At 58.6% G+C, this 20,000-nt stretch overlaps 1 protein-coding gene across 1 annotated transcript in view; it reads right to left on the minus strand.

The window, feature by feature from the left end:
• The window catches only part of mars1 (methionyl-tRNA synthetase 1), an 83,044-nt gene that overhangs the window by 12,546 nt on the left and 50,498 nt on the right, over positions 1-20,000 (minus strand). Inside the window, exon 16 of the mRNA XM_072493610.1 lies at positions 3,696-3,822. Within this exon, the coding sequence (XP_072349711.1) occupies positions 3,696-3,822 (127 nt within the window). The remainder of the gene's footprint in view (positions 1-3,695; positions 3,823-20,000) is intronic.

The raw sequence follows: 20,000 nt of genomic DNA on the forward strand, positions 1-20,000 counted from the left end.
CCTCCCACAGGGCGGCGCTCCCTCAGCACTGACACTCCCACAGTGCGGCGCTCCCTCAGCACTGACCCTCCCACAGTGCGGTGCTCGCTCAGCACTGACCCTCCCACAGTGCGGAGCTCCCTCAGCACTGACCCTCCCACAGTGCGGCACTCCCTCAGCACTGACCCTCCCGCAGTGCGGAGCTCCCTCAGCACTGACCCTCCCGCAGTGCGGAGCTCCCTCAGCACTGACCCTCCCACATTGCGGAGATACTTAACACCGACCCTCCCACAGTGCGGCGCTCCCTCAGCACTGACCCGCCCACAGTGCGGAGCTCCCTCAGCACTGACCCTCCCACAGTGCGGAGCTCCCTCAGCACTGACCCTCCCACAGTGCGGAGCTCCCTCAGCACTGACCCTCCCACAGTGCAGAGCTCCCTCAGCACTGACCCTCCCACAGTGCGGAGCTCCCTCAGCACTGACCCTCCCACAGTGCGGAGCTCCCTCAGCACTGACCCTCCCACAGTGCGGCGCACCCTCAGCACTGACCTCCCACAGTGCGGTGCTCGCTCAGCACTGACCCTCCCACAGTGCGGAGCTCCCTCAGCACTGACCCTCCCACAGTGCGGCACTCCCTCAGCACTGACCCTCCCGCAGTGCGGAGCTCCCTCAGCACTGACCCTCCCACAGTGCGGAGCTCCCTCAGCACTGACCCTCCCACAGTGCGGCGCACCCTCAGCACTGACCTCCCACAGTGCGGTGCTCGCTCAGCACTGACCCTCCCACAGTGCGGAGCTCCCTCAGCACTGACCCTCCCACAGTGCGGCACTCCCTCAGCACTGACCCTCCCGCAGTGCGGAGCTCCCTCAGCACTGACCCTCCCGCAGTGCGGAGCTCCCTGAGCACTGACCCTCCCACGTTGCGGAGATACTTAACACCGACCCTCTCACAGTGTGGCGCTCCCTCAGCACTGACCCTCCCACAGTGCGGAGCTCCCTCAGCACTGACACTCCCACAGTGCGGAGCTCTCTCAGCACTGACCATCCCACAGTGCGGAGCTCCCTCAGCACTGACCCTCCCACAGTGCGGCGCTCCCTCAGCACTGACCCTCCCACAGTGCGGCGCTCCCTCAGCACTGACCCTCCCACAGTGCGGCGCTCCCTCAGCACTGACCCTCCCACAGTGCGGCGCTCCCTCAGCACTGACCCTCCCACAGTGCGGAGCTCCCTCAGCACTGACCCTCCCACAGTGCGGAGCTCCCTCAGCACCGACCCTCCCACAGTGCGGCGCTCCCTCAGCACTGACCCTCCCACAGTGCGGCCCTCCCTCAGCACTGACCCTCCCACAGTGCGGCGCTCCCTCAGCACTGACCCTCCCTCAGTGCGGAGCACCCGCGGCACTGACCCTCCCACAGTGCGGCCCTCCCTCAGCACTGACCCTCCCACAGTGCGGCGCTCCCTCAGCACTGACCCTCCCTCAGTGCGGAGCTCCCTCGGCACTGACCCTCCCACAGTGCGGCGCTCCCTCAGCACTGACCCTCCCACAGTGCGGCGCTCCCTCAGCACTGACCCTCCCACAGTGCGGCGCTCCCTCAGCACTGACCCTCCCACAGTGCGGCGCTCGCTCAGCACTGACCCTCCCACAGTGCGGAGCTCCCTCAGCACTGACCCTCCCACAGTGCGGCACTCCCTCAGCACTGACCCTCCCGCAGTGCGGAGCTCCCTCAGCACTGACCCTCCCACATTGCGGAGCTCCCTCAGCACCGACCCTCCCACAGTGCGGAGCTCCCTCAGCACTGACCCTCCCACAGTGCGGCGCTCCCTCAGCACTGACCCGCCCACAGTGCGGAGCTCCCTCAGCACTGCCCCTCCCTCAGTGCGGCGTTCCCTCAGCACTGACCCTCCCACAGTGCGGAGCTCCCTCAGCACTGACCCTCCCACAGTGCAGAGCTCCCTCAGCACTGACCCTCCCACAGTGCGGAGCTCCCTCAGCACTGACCCTCCCACAGTGCGGAGCTCCCTCAGCACTGACCCTCCCACAGTGCGGCGCACCCTCAGCACTGACCTCCCACAGTGCGGTGCTCGCTCAGCACTGACCCTCCCACAGTGCGGAGCTCCCTCAGCACTGACCCTCCCACAGTGCGGCACTCCCTCAGCACTGACCCTCCCGCAGTGCGGAGCTCCCTCAGCACTGACCCTCCCGCAGTGCGGAGCTCCCTCAGCACTGACCCTCTCCACGTTGCGGAGATACTTAACACCGACCCTCTCACAGTGTGGCGCTCCCTCAGCACTGACCCGCCCACAGTGCGGAGCTCCCTCAGCACTGACCCTCCCACAGTGCGGAGCTCCCTCAGCACTGACCCTCCCACAGTGCGGAGCTCCCTCAGCACTGACCCTCCCACAGTGCAGAGCTCCCTCAGCACTGACCCTCCCACAGTGCGGAGCTCCCTCAGCACTGACCCTCCCACAGTGCGGAGCTCCCTCAGCACTGACCCTCCCACAGTGCGGCGCACCCTCAGCACTGACCTCCCACAGTGCGGAGCTCCCTCAGCACTGACCCTCCCACAGTGCGGCGCTCCCTCAGCACTGACCCCCCCACAGTGCGGAGCTCCCTCAGCACTGACCCTCCCACAGTGCGGCACTCCCTCAGCACTGACCCCCCCAGAGTGCGGAGCTCCCTCAGCACTGACCCTCCCACAGTGCGGAGCTCCCTCAGCACTGACCCTCCCACAGTGCGGCACTCCCTCAGCACTGACCCCCCCAGAGTGCGGAGCTCCCTCAGCACTGACCCTCCCACAGTGCGGCGCTCCCTCAGCACTGACCCACCCACAGTGCGGCGCTCCCTCAGCACTGACCCTCACACAGTGCGGCGCTCCCTCAGCACTGACCCTCCCACAGTACGGTGCTCCCTCAGCACTGACCCTCCAACACTGCGGCGCTCCCTCGGCACTGACCCTCCCACAGTGCGGCGCTCCCTTAGCACTGACCCTCCCACAGTGCGGAGCTCCCTCAGCACTGACCCTCCCACAGTGCGGAGCTCCCTCAGCACTGACCCTCCCACAGTGCGGAGCTCCCTCACCACTGACCCTCCCACAGTGCGGAGCTCCCTCACCACTGACCCTCCCACAGTGCGGCGCACCCTCAGCACTGACCCTCCCACAGTGCGGCGCTCCCTCAGCACTGACCCTCCCACAGTGCGGCGCTCCCTCAGCACTGACCCTCCCACAGTACGGTGCTCCCTCAGCACTGACCCTCCAACACTGCGGCGCTCCCTCAGCACTGACCCTCCCACAGTGCGGCGCTCCCTCAGCACTGATCCTCCCACAGTACGGTGCTCCCTCAGCACTGACCCTCCAACACCGCGGCGCTCCCTCGGCACTGACCCTCCCACAGTGCGGAGCTCCCTCAGCACTGACCCTCCCACAGTGCGGCGCTCCCTCAGCACTGACCCTCCCACAGTGCGGAGCTCCCTCTGCACTGACCCTCCCACAGTGCGGCGCTCCCTCAGCACTGACCCTCCCACAGTGCGGCGCTCCCTCAGCACTGACTCTCCCACAGTGCGGAGCTCCCTCAGCACTGACCCTCCCACAGTGCGGTGCTCCCTCAGCACTGACCCTCCCACAGTGCGGCGCTCCCTCAGCACTGACCCTCCCACAGGGTTTAGATAGATGACACACTGTCGGGTGCCTTGCTCTCTCACGGTGTACACTCACCTCACTTTCTCCAGGTTTCCATTGTACTGTTGAAGCTCCCACATCACCAGGGCCAGAAGTTGTTTATCGACGCGTGTCAGATCCATCTCCGGCACCGTTCCAGCGAAGAATTTAACGACAAACATACCGGCTCTGATAGGAAAACACAGGCTGATGGATCAGCAAGCAATAGAACCTAGAACATAGAACATTACAGCGCAGTCCAGGTCCTTCGGCCCTCGATGTTGCGCCGACCTGTGAAACCACTCTAAAGCCCATCTACACTATTCCCTTATTATCCATATGTCTATCCAATGACCATTTGAATGTCCTTAGTGTTGGCGAGTCCACTACTGTTGCAGGCAGGGCATTCCACGCCCTTACTACTCTCGGAGTAAAGAACCTACCTCTGACATCTGTCCTACATCTATCTCCCCTCAATTTAAAGCTACGTCCCCTCGTGCTGGACATCACCACCCGAAGGAAAAGGCTCTCACTGTCCACCCTATCCAATCCTCTGATCATCTTCTATGCCTCAATTAAGTCACCTCTTAACCTTCTTCTCTCTAACGAAAACAGCCTCAAGTCCCTCAGCCTTTCCTCATCAGATCTTCCCTCCATACCAGGCAACATCCTGGTAAATCTCCTCTGCACCCTTTCCAATGTTTCCACGTCCTTCCTATAATGCGGTGACCAGAACTGCACGCAATACTCCAAATGCGGCCGCACCAGAGTTTTGTACAGCTGCAACATGACCTCATGGCTCCGAAACTCAATCCTTCCACCAATAAAAGCTAACACACCGTACGCCTTCTTAACAACCCTCTCAACCTGAGTGGCAACTTTCAGGGATCTATGTACATGGACACCGAGATCTCTCTGCTCATCCACACTACCAAGAATCTTACCATTAGCCCAGTACTCTGTCTTCCTGTTATTCCTTCCAAAATGAATCACCTCACACTTTTCTGCATTAAACTCCATTTGCCACCTCTCAGCCCAGCGCTGCAGCTTATCTATGTCCCTCTGTAACTTGTAACATCCTTCCGCACTGTCCACAACTCCACCGACTTTAGTGACATCTGCAAATTTACTCACCCATCCTTCTACGCCCTCCTCCAGGTCATTTATAAAAATGACAAACAGCAGTGGCCCCAAAATAGATCCTTGTGGTACACCACTAGTAACTGGACTCCAGTCTGAACATTTCCCATCAACCTTCTTCCAGCTAGCCAATTTCTGATCCAAACTGCTAAATCACCCTGAATCCCATGCCTCCGTATTTTCTGCAGTGGCCTACCATGGGGAACCTTCTCAAACGCTTTACTGAAATCCATATACACCACATCAACTGCTTTACCCTCATCCACCTGTTTGGTCACCTTCTCAAAGAACTCAATAAGGTTTGTGAGGCACGACCTACCCTTCACAAAACCGTGTTGACTATCTCTAATCAAATTATTCCTTTCCAGATGATTATACATCCTATCTCTTATAAACCTTCCCAAGACTTTGCCCACAACAGAAGTAAGGCTCACTGGTCCAGAGATACCGGGGTTGTCTCTACTCCACTTCTCGAACAAGGGGACAACATTTGCTATCCTCCAGTCTTCTGGCACGATTCCTGTACACAAAGATGACTTAAAGATCAAAGCCAAAGGCTCAGCAATCTCTTCCTTAGCTTCCCAGAGAATCCTAGGATAAATCCCATCCGGCCCAGGGGACTAATCTATTTTCACACTTTCCAGAATTGCTAACACCTCCTCCTTATGAACCTCAAGCCCTTCTAGTATCCCTCCGACACCATACAACACCAGACGCCTCAATTCCCAGTAACCACCTCCAGCCCCCTACAACCCACCCTATCTCTGTAACCTCCTCCAACCCCCTACACCCCTCCCTATCTCTGTAACCTCCTCCAGCCCCCTACAACCCACCCTATCTCTGTAACCTCCTACAGCCCCCTACACCCCTCCCTATCTCTGTAACCTCCTCCAACCCCCTACACCCCTCCCTATCTCTGTAACTTCCTACAGCCCCCGTTCCCTATCTCTGCAACCTTCTCCAGTCTCCTACAACCCTCCCCATCTCTGTAACCTCCTCCAGCCCCAGACACCTCTCTCTATCTCTGTAACCTCCTCCAGCCCCCCACACCCCTCCCTATCTCTGTAACCTCCTCCAGCCCCCTACAACCCTCATTATCTCTGTAACCTCCTCCAGCCCCTACCCCTCTCCCTATCTCTGTAACCTCCTCCAGTCCCCTACAACCCTCCCTATCACTCTCACCTTCTCCAGCCCCCTCCAATGCTCCATATCTCTGTAACCTCCTCCAGCCCCCTACACCCCTCCCTACCTCCGTAGCTTCCTCCAGTCCCTACAACCCTCCCTATATCTGTAACCTCCTATAGCCCCCTACAACACTCCCCATCTCTGTAACCTCCTCCAGCCCCCGAAAACCCTCCCTATCTATGTAACCTCCTCCAGCCCCCTACAACCCTCCCTATCTCTGTAACCTCCTACAACCCCCTACACCCCTCCCTGTCTCTGTAACCTCCTCCAGTCCCCCTACACCCCTCCCTATCTCTGTAAACTCCTTCAGTCCCCTACAACCCTCCCTATCTGTCACCTCCTTCAGCCCGACACCCCTCCCTATCTCTGAAACCTCCTCCAGCCCCCTACAACCCTCCCTATCTCTGTAACCTCCTCCAGCCCCTACACTCCTCCCTATCTCTGTAACCTCCTCCAGCCCCCTACACCCCTCCCTACCTCTGTAACCTCCTCCAACCCATACACCCCTCCCTATCTCTGTAACCTCCTCCAGTCCCTATATCCCTCCCTATCTCTGTAACCTCCTCCAGTTCCCTACACCCCTCCCTATCTCTGTAACCTCCTCCAGAACCCCTACACCTCTCCCTATCTCTGTAACCGCCTCCAGCCCTCCCTATCTCTGTAACCTCCTCCAGCCCCCTACAACCCTCCCTATCTCTGTAACCTCCTCCAGCCCCCCCTACACCCCTCCTTATCTGTGTAGCCTCCTCCAGCCCCTACACCCCTCCCTATCTCTAAAACCTCCTCCAGCCCCCTACAACCCTCCCTATCTCTGTAACCTCCTCCAGTCCCCTACACTTCTCCCCATCTCTGTAACCTCCTCCAGCCCCCTACACCCCTCCCTATTTCTGTAACCTCCTCCAGCCCCCTACACCCCTCCCTATCTCTGTAACCTCCTCCAGCCCCCCTACACCCCTCCCCATCTCTGTAACCTCCTCCAGCCCCCTACAACCCTCCCTATCTCTGTAACCTCCTCCAGACCCTACACCCCTCCCTATCTATGTAACCTCCAGCCCCCTACACCCCTCCCTATCTCTGTAACCTCCTCCAGCTCCCCCTACACCCCTCCCTATCTCTGTAACCTCCTCCAGTCCTCTACAAGCCTCCCCATCTCTGTAACCTCCTCCAGCCCCCTACACCCCTCCCTATCTCTGTAACCTCCTCCAGCCCACTACACCCTCCCTATCGCTGTAACCTCCTCCAGCCCCCTACAACTCTCCCTATCTCTGTAACCGCCTCCAGCCCTCCCTATCTCTGTAACCTCCTCCAGCCCCCTACAACCCTCCCTATCTCTGTAACCTCCTCCAGTTCCCTACACCCCTCCCTATCTCTGTAACCTCCTCCAGCCCCCCTACACCCCTCCCTATCTCTGTAACCTCCTCCAGCCCCCTACACCCCTCCCTATCTCTGTAACCTCCTCCAGTCCTCTACAACCCTCCCCATCTCTGTAACCTCCTCCAGCCCCCTACAACCCTCCCTATCTCTGTAACTTCCTACAGCCCCCGTTCCCTATCTCTGCAACCTCCTCCAGTCCCCTACAACCCTCCCTATCTCTGTAACCTACTCCAGTCCCTACACCTCTCCCTATCTCTGTAACCTCCTCCAGTCCCCTACAACCCTCCCTATTTCTGTAACCTGCTCCAGTCCCCTACAACCCTCACTATCTCTGTAACCTCCTCCAGCCCCATACACCTCTCTCTATCTCTGTAACCTCCTCCAGTCCCCTACAACCCTCCCTATCTCTGTAACCTCCTCCAGCCCCCCCTCCCTATCTCTGTAACCTTCTCCAGTCCCCTACAACCCTCCCCATCTCTGTAACCTCCTCCAGCCCCAGACACCTCTCTCTATCTCTGTAACCTCCTCCAGCCCCCCACACCCCTCCCTATCTCTGTAACCTCCTACACCCCTCCCTGTCTCTGTAACCTCCTCCAGTCCCCCTACACCCCTCCCTATCTCTGTAAACTCCTTCAGTCCCCTACAACCCTCCCTATCTGTCACCTCCTTCAGCCCCCCTCCACCCCTCCCTATCTCTGAAATCTCCTCCAGCCCCCTACAACCCTCCCTATCTCTGTAACCTCCTCCAGCCCCTACACTCCTCCCTATCTCTGTAACCTCCTCCAGCCCCCTACACCCCTCCCTACCTCTGTAACCTCCTCCAACCCGTACACCCCTCCCTATCTCTGTAACCTCCTCCAGTCCCTACATCCCTCCCTATCTCTGTAACCTCCTCCAGTTCCCTACACCCCTCCCTATCTCTGTAACCTCCTCCAGCCCCCCTACACCTCTCCCCATCTCTGTAACCTCCTCCAGCCCCCCTACACCCCTCCCTATCTGTGTAACCTCCTCCAGCCCCCTACAACCTTCCCTATCTCAAAAACCTCCTCCAGCCCCCTACAACCCTCCTATCTCTGTAACCTCCACCAGCCCCCTACACCTCTCCCCATCTCTGTAACCTCCTCCAGCCCCCTACACCCCTCCCTATCTCTGTAACCTCCTCCAGCCCCCTACACCCCCCCCTATCTCTGTCACCTCCTCCAGTCCCCTACAACCCTCCCTATCTCTGGAACCTCTTCCAGTCCCCTACACCTCTCCCTATCTCTGTAACCTCCTCCAGTCCCCCTACACCCCTCCCTATCTCTGTAACCTCCACCAGCCCCCTACACCCCTCCCTATCTCTGTAACCTCCTCCAGCCCCCTACACCCCTCCCTATCTCTGTAACCTCCTCTAGCCCCCTACAACCCTCCCCATCTCTGTAACCTCCTACAGCCCCCCCACACCCATCCCTATCTCTGTAACCTCCTCCAGTCCCTACACCCTCCCTATCGCTCTAACCTCCTCCAGCACCCTACACCCCTCCCTATCTCTGTAACCTCCTCCAGCCCCTTACAACCCCTCCCTATCTCTGAAACCTCCTTCAGCCCCCTACACCGCTCCCTATCTCTGTAACCTCCTCCAGCCCCCCGACACCCCTCCCTATCTCTGTAACCACAAGCCCCCTACAACCCTCCCTATCTCTGTAACCTCCTCCAGTCCCCTACAACCCTCCCTATCTCTGTAACCTCCTCCAGTCCCCTACAACCCTCCCTATCTCTGTACCCTCCTCCAGGCCCCTACAACCCACCCTTATCTCTGTAAACTCCTTCAGTCCCCTACAACCCTCCCTATCTGTCACCTCCACCAGCCCCCTACAACCCTCCCTATCTCTGTAACCTCCTCCAGCCCCTACACCTCTCCCTATCTCTGTAACCTCCTCCAGTCCCCTACAACCCTACCTATCACTCTCACCTCCTCCAGCCCCCTACAATCCTCCATATCTCTGTAACCTCCTCCAGCCCCCTACACCCCTCCCTACCTCCGTAACTTCCTCCAGTCCCTACAATCCTCCCTATATCTGTAACCTCCTATAGCCCCCTACAACACTCCCCATCTCTGTAACCTCCTCCAGCCCCTACACCCCTCCCTATCTCTGTAACCTCCTACAACACCCTACACCCCTCCCTGTCTCTGTAACCTCCTCCAGTCCCCCTACACCCCTCCCTATCTCTGTAAATTCCTTCAGTCCCCTACAACCCTCCCTATCTGTCACCTCCTTCAGCCCGACACCCCTCCCTATCTCTGAAACCTCCTCCAGCCCCCTACAACCCTCCCTATCTCTGTAACCTCCTCCAGCCCCTACACTCCTCCCTATCTCTGTAACCTCCTCCAGCCCCCTACACCCCTCCCTACCTCTGTAACCTCCTCCAACCCGTACACCCCTCCCTATCTCTGTAACCTCCTCCAGTCCCTACATCCCTCCCTATCTCTGTAACCTCCTCCAGTTCCCTACACCCCTCCCTATATCTGTAACCTCCTCCAGCCCCCCTACACCTCTCCCTATCTCTGTAACCGCCTCCAGCCCTCCCTATCTCTGTAACCTCCTCCAGCCCCCTACAACCCTCCCTATCTCTGTAACCTCCTCCAGCCCCCCCGACACCCCTCCCTATCTGTGTAGCCTCCTCCAGCCCCTACACCCCTCCCTATCTCTAAAACCTCCTCCAGCCCCCTACAACCCTCCCTATCTCTGTAACCTCCTCCAGTCCCCTACACTTCTCCCCATCTCTGTAACCTCCTCCAGCCCCCTACACCCCTCCCTATCTCTGTAACCTCCTCCAGCCCCCTACACCCCTCCCTATCTCTGTAACCTCCTCCAGCCCCCCTACACCCCTCCCCATCTCTGTAACCTCCTCCAGCCCCCTACAACCCTCCCTATCTCTGTAACCTCCTCCAAACCCTACACCCCTCCCTATCTATGTAACCTCCAGCCCCCTACACCCCTCCCTATCTCTGTAACCTCCTCCAGCTCCCCCTACACCCCTCCCTATCTCTGTAACCTCCTCCAGTCCTCTACAAGCCTCCCCATCTCTGTAACCTCCTCCAGCCCCCTACACCCCTCCCTATCTCTGTAACCTCCTCCAGCCCACTACACCCTCCCTATCGCTGTAACCTCCTCCAGCCCCCTACAACTCTCCCTATCTCTGTAACCGCCTCCAGCCCTCCCTATCTCTGTAACCTCCTCCAGCCCCCTACAACCCTCCCTATCTCTGTAACCTCCTCCAGTTCCCTACACCCCTCCCTATCTCTGTAACCTCCTCCAGCCCCCCTACACCCCTCCCTATCTCTGTAACCTCCTCCAGCCCCCTACACCCCTCCCTATCTCTGTAACCTCCTCCAGTCCTCTACAACCCTCCCCATCTCTGTAACCTCCTCCAGCCCCCTACAACCCTCCCTATCTCTGTAACCTCCTCCAGCCCTCTACACCCCTCCCTATCTCTGTAACCTCCTCCAGCCCCCCTACACACCTCCCTATCTCTGTAACCTCCTCCAGCCCCCTACACCCCTCCCTATCTCTGTTACCTCCTCCAGCCCCCTACACCCCTCCCTAGCTCTGTAACCTCCTCCAGCCCCCCTACACCCCTCCCTATCTCTGTAACCTTCTCCAGCCCGCTACACCCCTCCCTATCTCTGTAACCTCCTCCAGCCCCCTTCACCCCTCCCTATCTCTGTAACCTCCTCCAGCCCCCTACACCCCTCCCTATCTCTGTAACCTCCTCCAGCCCCCTACAACCCTCCCTATCTCTGTAACCTCCTCCACCCCCCTACACCCCTCCCTATCTCTGTAACCTCCTCCAGCCCACTACACCCGCCCTATCGCTGTAACCTCCTCCAGCCCACTACACCCGCCCTATCGCTGTAACCTCCTCCAGCCCCTACAACCCTCCCTATCTCTGTAACCTCCTCCAGCCCCCTACAACCCTCCCTATCTCTGTAACCTCCTCCACCCCCCTACAACCCTCCCTATCTCTGTAACCGCCTCCAGCCCTCCCTATCTCTGTAACCTCCTCCAGCCCCCTACAACCCTCCCTATCTCCGTAACTTCCTCCAGTCCCTACAATCCTCCCTATATCTGTAACCTCCTATAGCCCCCTACAACACTCCCCGTCTCTGTAACCTCCTCCAGCCCCTACACCCCTCCCTATCTCTGTAACCTCCTACAACCCCCTACACCCCTCCCTATCTCTGTAACCTCCTCCAACCCCCTACACCCCTCCCTATCTCTGTAACTTCCTACAGCCCCCGTTCCCTATCTCTGCAACCTCCTCCAGTCCCCTACAACACTCCCTATCTCTGTAACCTACTCCAGTCCCTACACCTCTCCCTATCTCTGTAACCTCCTCCAGTCCCCTACAACCCTCCCTATTTCTGTAACCTGCTCCAGTCCCCTACAACCCTCACTATCTCTGTAACCTCCTCCAGCCCCATACACCTCTCTCTATCTCTGTAACCTCCTCCAGTCCCCTACAACCCTCCCTATCTCTGTAACCTCCTCCAGCCCCCCTCCCTATCTCTGTAACCTTCTCCAGTCCCCTACAACCCTCCCCATCTCTGTAACCTCCTCCAGCCCCAGACACCTCTCTCTATCTCTGTAACCTCCTCCAGCCCCCCACACCCCTCCCTATCTCTGTAACCTCCTCCAGCCCCCTACAACCCTCATTATGTCTGTAACCTCCTCCAGCCCCTACCCCTCTCCCTATCTCTGTAACCTCCTCCAGTCCCCTACAACCCTCCCTATCACTCTCACCTTCTCCAGCCCCCTCCAATGCTCCATATCTCTGTAACCTCCTCCAGCCCCATACACCCCTCCCTACCTCCGTAGCTTCCTCCAGTCCCTACAACCCTCCCTATATCTGTAACCTCCTATAGCCCCCTACAACACTCCCCATCTCTGTAACCTCCTCCAGCCCCCGAAAACACTCCCTATCTATGTAACCTCCTCCAGCCCCCCTACAACCCTCCCTATCTCTGTAACCTCCTACAACCCCCTACACCACTCCCTGTCTCTGTAACCTCCTCCAGTCCCCCTACACCCCTCCCTATCTCTGTAAACTCCTTCAGTCCCCTACAACCCTCCCTATCTGTCACCTCCTTCAGCCCCCCTCCACCCCTCCCTATCTCTGAAATCTCCTCCAGCCCCCTACAACCCTCCCTATCTCTGTAACCTCCTCCAGCCCCTACACTCCTCCCTATCTCTGTAACCTCCTCCAGCCCCCTACACCCCTCCCTACCTCTGTAACCTCCTCCAACCGGTACACCCCTCCCTATCTCTGTAACCTCCTCCAGTCCCTACATCCCTCCCTATCTCTGTAACCTCCTCCAGCCCCCTACACCCCTCCCTATCTCTGTAACCTCCTCCAGTCCCCTACAACCCTCCCTATCTCTGTAACCTACTCCAGTCCCCTTACACCCCTCCCTATCTCTGTAACCTCCTCCAGTTCCCTACACCCCTCCCTATCTCTGTAACCTCCTCCAGCCCCCCTACACCCCTCCCTATCTCTGTAACCTCCTCCAGTTCCCTACACCCCTCCCTATCTCTGTAACCTCCTCCAGCCCCCCTACACCTCTACCCATCTCTGTAACCTCCTCCAGCCCCCCATACACCCCTCCCTAACTCTGTAACCTCCTCCAGCCCCCTGCACCCCTCCCTATCTGTGTAACCTCCTCCAGCCCCCTACAACCTTCCCTATCTCAAAAACCTCCTCCAGCCCCCTACAACCATCCCTATCTCTGTAACTTCCACCAGCCCCCTACACCTCTCCCCATCTCTGTAACCTCCTCCAGCCCCCTACACCCCTCCCTATCTCTGTAACCTCCTCCAGCCCCCTACACCCCCCCCTATCTCTGTCACCTCCTCCAGTCCCCTACAACCCTCCCTATCTCTGGAACCTCTTCCAGTCCCCTACACCTCTCCCTATCTCTGTAACCTCCTCTAGCCCCCTACAACCCTCCCCATCTCTGTAACCTCCTACAGCCCCCCCACACCCATCCCTATCTCTGTAACCTCCTCCAGTCCCTACACCCTCCCTATCGCTCTAACCTCCTCCAGCACCCTACACCCCTCCCTATCTCTGTAACCTCCTCCAGCCCCTTACAACCCCTCCCTATCTCTGAAACCTCCTTCAGCCCCCTACACCGCTCCCTATCTCTGTAACCTCCTCCAGCCCCCAGACACCCCTCCCTATCTCTGTAACCACAAGCCCCCTACAACCCTCCCTATCTCTGTAACCTCCTCCAGTCCCCTACACCTCTCCCTATCTCTGTAACCTCCTCCAGTCCCCTACAACCCTACCTATCACTCTCACCTCCTCCAGCCCCCTACAATCCTCCATATCTCTGTAACCTCCTCCAGCCCCCTACACCCCTCCCTATCTCTGTAACCTCCTCCAGCCCCTTACAACCCCTCCCTACCTCCGTAACTTCCTCCAGTCCCTACAATCCTCCCTATATCTGTAACCTCCTATAGCCCCCTACAACACTCCCCATCTCTGTAACCTCCTCCAGCCCCTACACCCCTCCCTATCTCTGTAACCTCCTACAACCCCCTACACCCCTCCCTGTCTCTGTAACCTCCTCGAGTCCCCCTACACCCCTCCCTATCTCTGTAAACTCCTTCAGTCCCCTACAACCCTCCGTATCTGTCACCTCCTTCAGCCCGACACCCCTCCCTATCTCTGAAACCTCCTCCAGCCCCCTACAACCATCCCTATCTCTGTAACCTCCTCCAGCCCCTACACTCCTCTCTATCTCTGTAACCTCCTCCAGCCCCCTACACCCCTCCCTACCTCTGTAACCTCCTCCAACCCGTACACCCCTCCCTATCTCTGTAACCTCCTCCAGTCCCTACATCCCTCCCTATCTCTGTAACCTCCTCCAGTTCCCTACACCCCTCCCTATATCTGTAACCTCCTCCAGCCCCCCTACACCTCTCCCTATCTCTGTAACCGCCTCCAGCCCTCCCTATCTCTGTAACCTCCTCCAGCCCCCTACAACCCTCCCTATCTCTGTAACCTCCTCCAGCCCCCCCTACACCCCTCCCTATCTGTGTAGCCTCCTCCAGCCCCTACACCCCTCCCTATCTCTAAAACCTCCTCCAGCCCCCTACAACCCTCCCTATCTCTGTAACCTCCTCCAGTCCCTTACACTTCTCCCCATCTCTGTAACCTCCTCCAGCCCCTACACCCCTCCCTATCTCTGTAACCTCCTCCAGCCCCCCTACACCCCTCACCATCTCTGTAACCTCCTCCAGCCCCCTACAACCCTCCCTATCTCTGTAACCTCCTCCAGACCCTACACCCCTCCCTATCTATGTAACCTCCAGCCCCCTACACCCCTCCCTATCTCTGTAACCTCCTCCAGCTCCCCCTACACCCCTCCCTATCTCTGTAACCTCCTCCAGTCCTCTACAAGCCTCCCCATCTCTGTAACCTCCTCCAGCCCCCTACACCCCTCCCTATCTCTGTAACCTCCTCCAGCCCACTACACCCTCCCTATCGCTGTAACCTCCTCCAGCCCCCTACAACTCTCCCTATCTCTGTAACCGCCTCCAGCCCTCCCTATCTCTGTAACCTCCTCCAGCCCCCTACAACCCTCCCTATCTCTGTAACCTCCTCCAGTTCCCTACACCCCTCCCTATCTCTGTAACCTCCTGCAGCCCCCCTACACCCCTCCCTATCTCTGTAACCTCCTCCAGCCCCCTACACCCCTCCCTATCTCTGTAACCTCCTCCAGTCCTCTACAACCCTCCCCATCTCTGTAACCTCCTCCAGCACCCTACAACCCTCCCTATCTCTGTAACCTCCTCCAGCCCTCTACACCCCTCCCTATCTCTGTAACCTCCTCCAGCCCCCCTACACACCTCCCTATCTCTGTAACCTCCTCCAGCCCCCTACACCGTTCCCTATCTCTGTTACCTCCTCCAGCCCCCTACACCCCTCCCTATCTCTGTAACCTTCTCCAGCCCGCTACACCCCTCCCTATCTCTGTAACCTCCTCCAGCCCCCCTACACCCCTCCCTATCTCTGTAAACTCCTTCAGTCCCCTACAACCCTCCCTATCTGTCACCTCCTTCAGCCCTACATCCCTCCCTATCTCTGTAACCTCCTCCAGTTTCCTACACCCCTCCCTATATCTGTAACCTCCTCCAGTCCCCTACACTTCTCCCCATCTCTGTAACCTCCTCCAGCCCCCTACACCCCTCCCTATCTCTGTAACCTCCTCCAGCCCCCTACACCCCTCCCTATCTCTGTAACCTCCTCCAGCCCCCCTACACCCCTCCCCATCTCTGTAACCTCCTCCAGCCCTCCCTATCTCTGTAACCGCCTCCAGCCCTCCCTATCTCTGTAACCTCCTCCAGCCCCCTACAACCCTCCCTATCTCTGTAACCTCCTTCGGTTCCCTACACCCCTCCCTATCTCTGTAACCTCCTCCAGCCCCCCTACACCCCTCCCTATCTCTGTAACCTCCTCCAGCCCCCTACACCCCTCCCTATCTCTGTAACCTCCTCCAGTCCTCTACAACCCTCCCCATCTCTGTAACCTCCTCCAGCCCCCTACAACCCTCCCTATGTCTGTAACCTCCTCCAGCCCTCTACACCCCTCCCTATCTCTGTAACCTCCTCCAGCCCCCCTACACCCCTCCCTATCTCTGTAACCTCCTCCAGCCCCCTACACCCCTCCCTATCTCTGTAACCTCCTCCAGCCCCCTACACCCCTCCCTATCTCTGTAACCTCCTCCAGCCCCCTACAACCCTCCCTATCTCTGTAACCTCCTCCAGCCCTCTACACCCCTCCCTATCTCTGAACATCCTCCAGCCCCCCTACACCCCTCCCTATCTCTGTAACCTCCTCCAGCCCCCTACACCCCTCCCTAGCTCTGTAACCTCCTCCAGCCCCCTACACCCCTCCCTATCTCTGTAACCTCCTCCAGCCCCCTACACCCCTCCCTATCTCTGTAACCTCCTCCAGCCCCCTACAACTCTCCCTATCTCTGTAACCTCCTCCAGCCCCTACACCCCTCCCTATCTCTGTAACCTCCTCCAGCCCCCCTACACCCCTCCCTATCTCTGTAACCTCCTCCAGCCCACTACAACCCTATCTCTGTAACCTCCTCCAGCCCCCTACACCCTCCCTATCTCTGTAACCTCCTCCAGCCCCCTACACCCCTCCCTATCTCTGTAACCTCCTCCAGCCCCCTACAACCCTCCCTATCTCTGTAACCTCCTCCACCCCCCTACAAACCCTCCCTATCTCTGCAACCGCCTCCAGCCCTCCCTATCTCTGTAACCTCCTCCAGCCCCCTACAACCCTCCCTATCTCTGTAACCTCCTCCAGTTCCCTACACCCCTCCCTATCTCTGTAACCTCCTCCAGCCCCCTACAACTCTCCCTATCTCTGTAACCTCCTCCAGCCCCTACACCCCTCCCTATCTCTGTAACCTCCTCCAGCCCCCCTACACCCCTCCCTATCTCTGTAACCTCCTCCAGCCCACTACAACCCTATCTCTGTAACCTCCTCCAGCCCCCTACACCCTCCCTATCTCCGTAACCTCCTCCAGCCCCCTACACCCCTCCCTATCTCTGTAACCTCCTCCAGCCCCCTACACCCCTCCCTATCTCTGTAACCTCCTCCAGCCCCCTACACCCCTCCCTATCTCTGTAACCTCCTCCAGCCCCCTACACCCTCCCTATCTCTGTAACCTCCTCCAGCCCTCTACACCCCTCCCTATCTCTGTAACCTCCTCCAGCCCCCTACACCCCTCCCTATCTCTGTAACCTCCTCCAGCCCCCTACACCCCTCCCTATCTCTGTAACCTCCTCCAGCCCCCTACACCCCTCCCTATCTCTGTAACCTCCTCCAGCCCCCTACAACCCTCCCTATCTCTGTAACCTCCTCCACCCCCCTACACCCCTCCCTATCTCTGTAACCTCCTCCAGCCCACTACACCCACCCTATCGCTGTAACCTCCTCCAGCCCCTACAACCCTCCCTAAATCTGTAACCTCGTCCAGCCCCCTACAACCCTCCCTATCTCTGTAACCTCCTCCACCCACCTACAACCCTCCCTATCTCTGTAACCTCCTCCAGCCCCCTACAACCCTCCCTATCTCTGTAACCTCCTCCAGTTCCCTACACCCCTCCCTATCTCTGTAACCTCCTCCAGCCCCCTACAACTCTCCCTATCTCTGTAACCTCCTCCAGCCCCTACACCCCTCCCTATCTCTGTAACCTCCTCCAGCCCCCCGACACCCCTCCCTATCTCTGTAACCTCCTCCAGCCCCCTACACCCCTCCCTATCTCTGTAACCTCCTCCAGCCCCCTACACCCCTCCCTAGCTCTGTAACCTCCTCCAGCCCCCCTACACCCCTCCCTATCTCTGTAACCTCCACCAGTCCCCTACACCCTCCCTATCTCTGTAACCTCCTCCAGCCCCCTACACCCCTCCCTAGCTCTGTAACCTCCTCCAGCCCCCTACACCCCTCCCTAGCTCTGTAACCTCCTCCAGCCCCCCTACACCCCTCCCTATCTCTGTAACCTCCACCAGTCTCCTACACCCTCCCTATCTCTGTAACCTCCTCCAGCCCCCTACACCCCTCCCTAGCTCTGTAACCTCCTCCAGCCCACCTACACCCCTCCCTATCTCTGTAACCTCCACCAGTCCCCTACACCCTCCCTATCTCTGTAACCTCCTCCAGCCCCCTACACCCCTCCCGATCTCTGTAACCTCCTCCAGCCCCCTACACCCCTCCCCATCTCTGTAACCTCCTCCAGTCTCCTACACCCCTCCCTATCTCTGTAACCTCCTCCAGCCCCTACAACACTCCCTATCTCTGTAACCTCCTCCAGCCCCCTACACCCCTCCCTATCTCTGTAACCTCCTCCAGTCCCCTACAACACTCCCTATCTCTGTAACCTCCTCCAGCCCCCTACACCCCTCCCTATCTCTGTAACCTCCTCCAGCCCCCTACAACCCTCCCTATCTCTGTAACCTCCTCCAGCCCTCTACACCCCTCCCTATCTCTGAACATCCTCCAGCCCCCCTACACCCCTCCCTATCTCTGTAACCTCCTCCAGCCCCCTACACCCCTCCCTAGCTCTGTAACCTCCTCCAGCCCCCTACACCCCTCCCTATCTCTGTAACCTCCTCCAGCCCCCTACACCCCTCCCTATCTCTGTAACCTCCTCCAGCCCCCTACAACTCTCCCTATCTCTGTAACCTCCTCCAGCCCCTACACCCCTCCCTATCTCTGTAACCTCCTCCAGCCCCCCTACACCCCTCCCTATCTCTGTAACCTCCTCCAGCCCACTACAACCCTATCTCTGTAACCTCCTCCAGCCCCCTACACCCTCCCTATCTCTGTAACCTCCTCCAGCCCCCTACACCCCTCCCTATCTCTGTAACCTCCTCCAGCCCCCTACAACCCTCCCTATCTCTGTAACCTCCTCCACCCCCCTACAAACCCTCCCTATCTCTGCAACCGCCTCCAGCCCTCCCTATCTCTGTAACCTCCTCCAGCCCCCTACAACCCTCCCTATCTCTGTAACCTCCTCCAGTTCCCTACACCCCTCCCTATCTCTGTAACCTCCTCCAGCCCCCTACAACTCTCCCTATCTCTGTAACCTCCTCCAGCCCCTACACCCCTCCCTATCTCTGTAACCTCCTCCAGCCCCCCTACACCCCTCCCTATCTCTGTAACCTCCTCCAGCCCACTACAACCCTATCTCTGTAACCTCCTCCAGCCCCCTACACCCTCCCTATCTCCGTAACCTCCTCCAGCCCCCTACACCCCTCCCTATCTCTGTAACCTCCTCCAGCCCCCTACACCCCTCCCTATCTCTGTAACCTCCTCCAGCCCCCTACACCCCTCCCTATCTCTGTAACCTCCTCCAGCCCCCTACACCCTCCCTATCTCTGTAACCTCCTCCAGCCCTCTACACCCCTCCCTATCTCTGTAACCTCCTCCAGCCCCCTACACCCCTCCCTATCTCTGTAACCTCCTCCAGCCCCCTACACCCCTCCCTATCTCTGTAACCTCCTCCAGCCCCCTACACCCCTCCCTATCTCTGTAACCTCCTCCAGCCCCCTACAACCCTCCCTATCTCTGTAACCTCCTCCACCCCCCTACACCCCTCCCTATCTCTGTAACCTCCTCCAGCCCACTACACCCACCCTATCGCTGTAACCTCCTCCAGCCCCTACAACCCTCCCTAAATCTGTAACCTCGTCCAGCCCCCTACAACCCTCCCTATCTCTGTAACCTCCTCCACCCACCTACAACCCTCCCTATCTCTGTAACCTCCTCCAGCCCCCTACAACCCTCCCTATCTCTGTAACCTCCTCCAGTTCCCTACACCCCTCCCTATCTCTGTAACCTCCTCCAGCCCCCTACAACTCTCCCTATCTCTGTAACCTCCTCCAGCCCCTACACCCCTCCCTATCTCTGTAACCTCCTCCAGCCCCCCGACACCCCTCCCTATCTCTGTAACCTCCTCCAGCCCCCTACACCCCTCCCTATCTCTGTAACCTCCTCCAGCCCCCTACACCCCTCCCTAGCTCTGTAACCTCCTCCAGCCCCCCTACACCCCTCCCTATCTCTGTAACCTCCACCAGTCCCCTACACCCTCCCTATCTCT

This window comes from Scyliorhinus torazame, chromosome X (assembly GCF_047496885.1).
Source record: "Scyliorhinus torazame isolate Kashiwa2021f chromosome X, sScyTor2.1, whole genome shotgun sequence".
Lineage (NCBI taxonomy): Eukaryota > Metazoa > Chordata > Chondrichthyes > Carcharhiniformes > Scyliorhinidae > Scyliorhinus > Scyliorhinus torazame.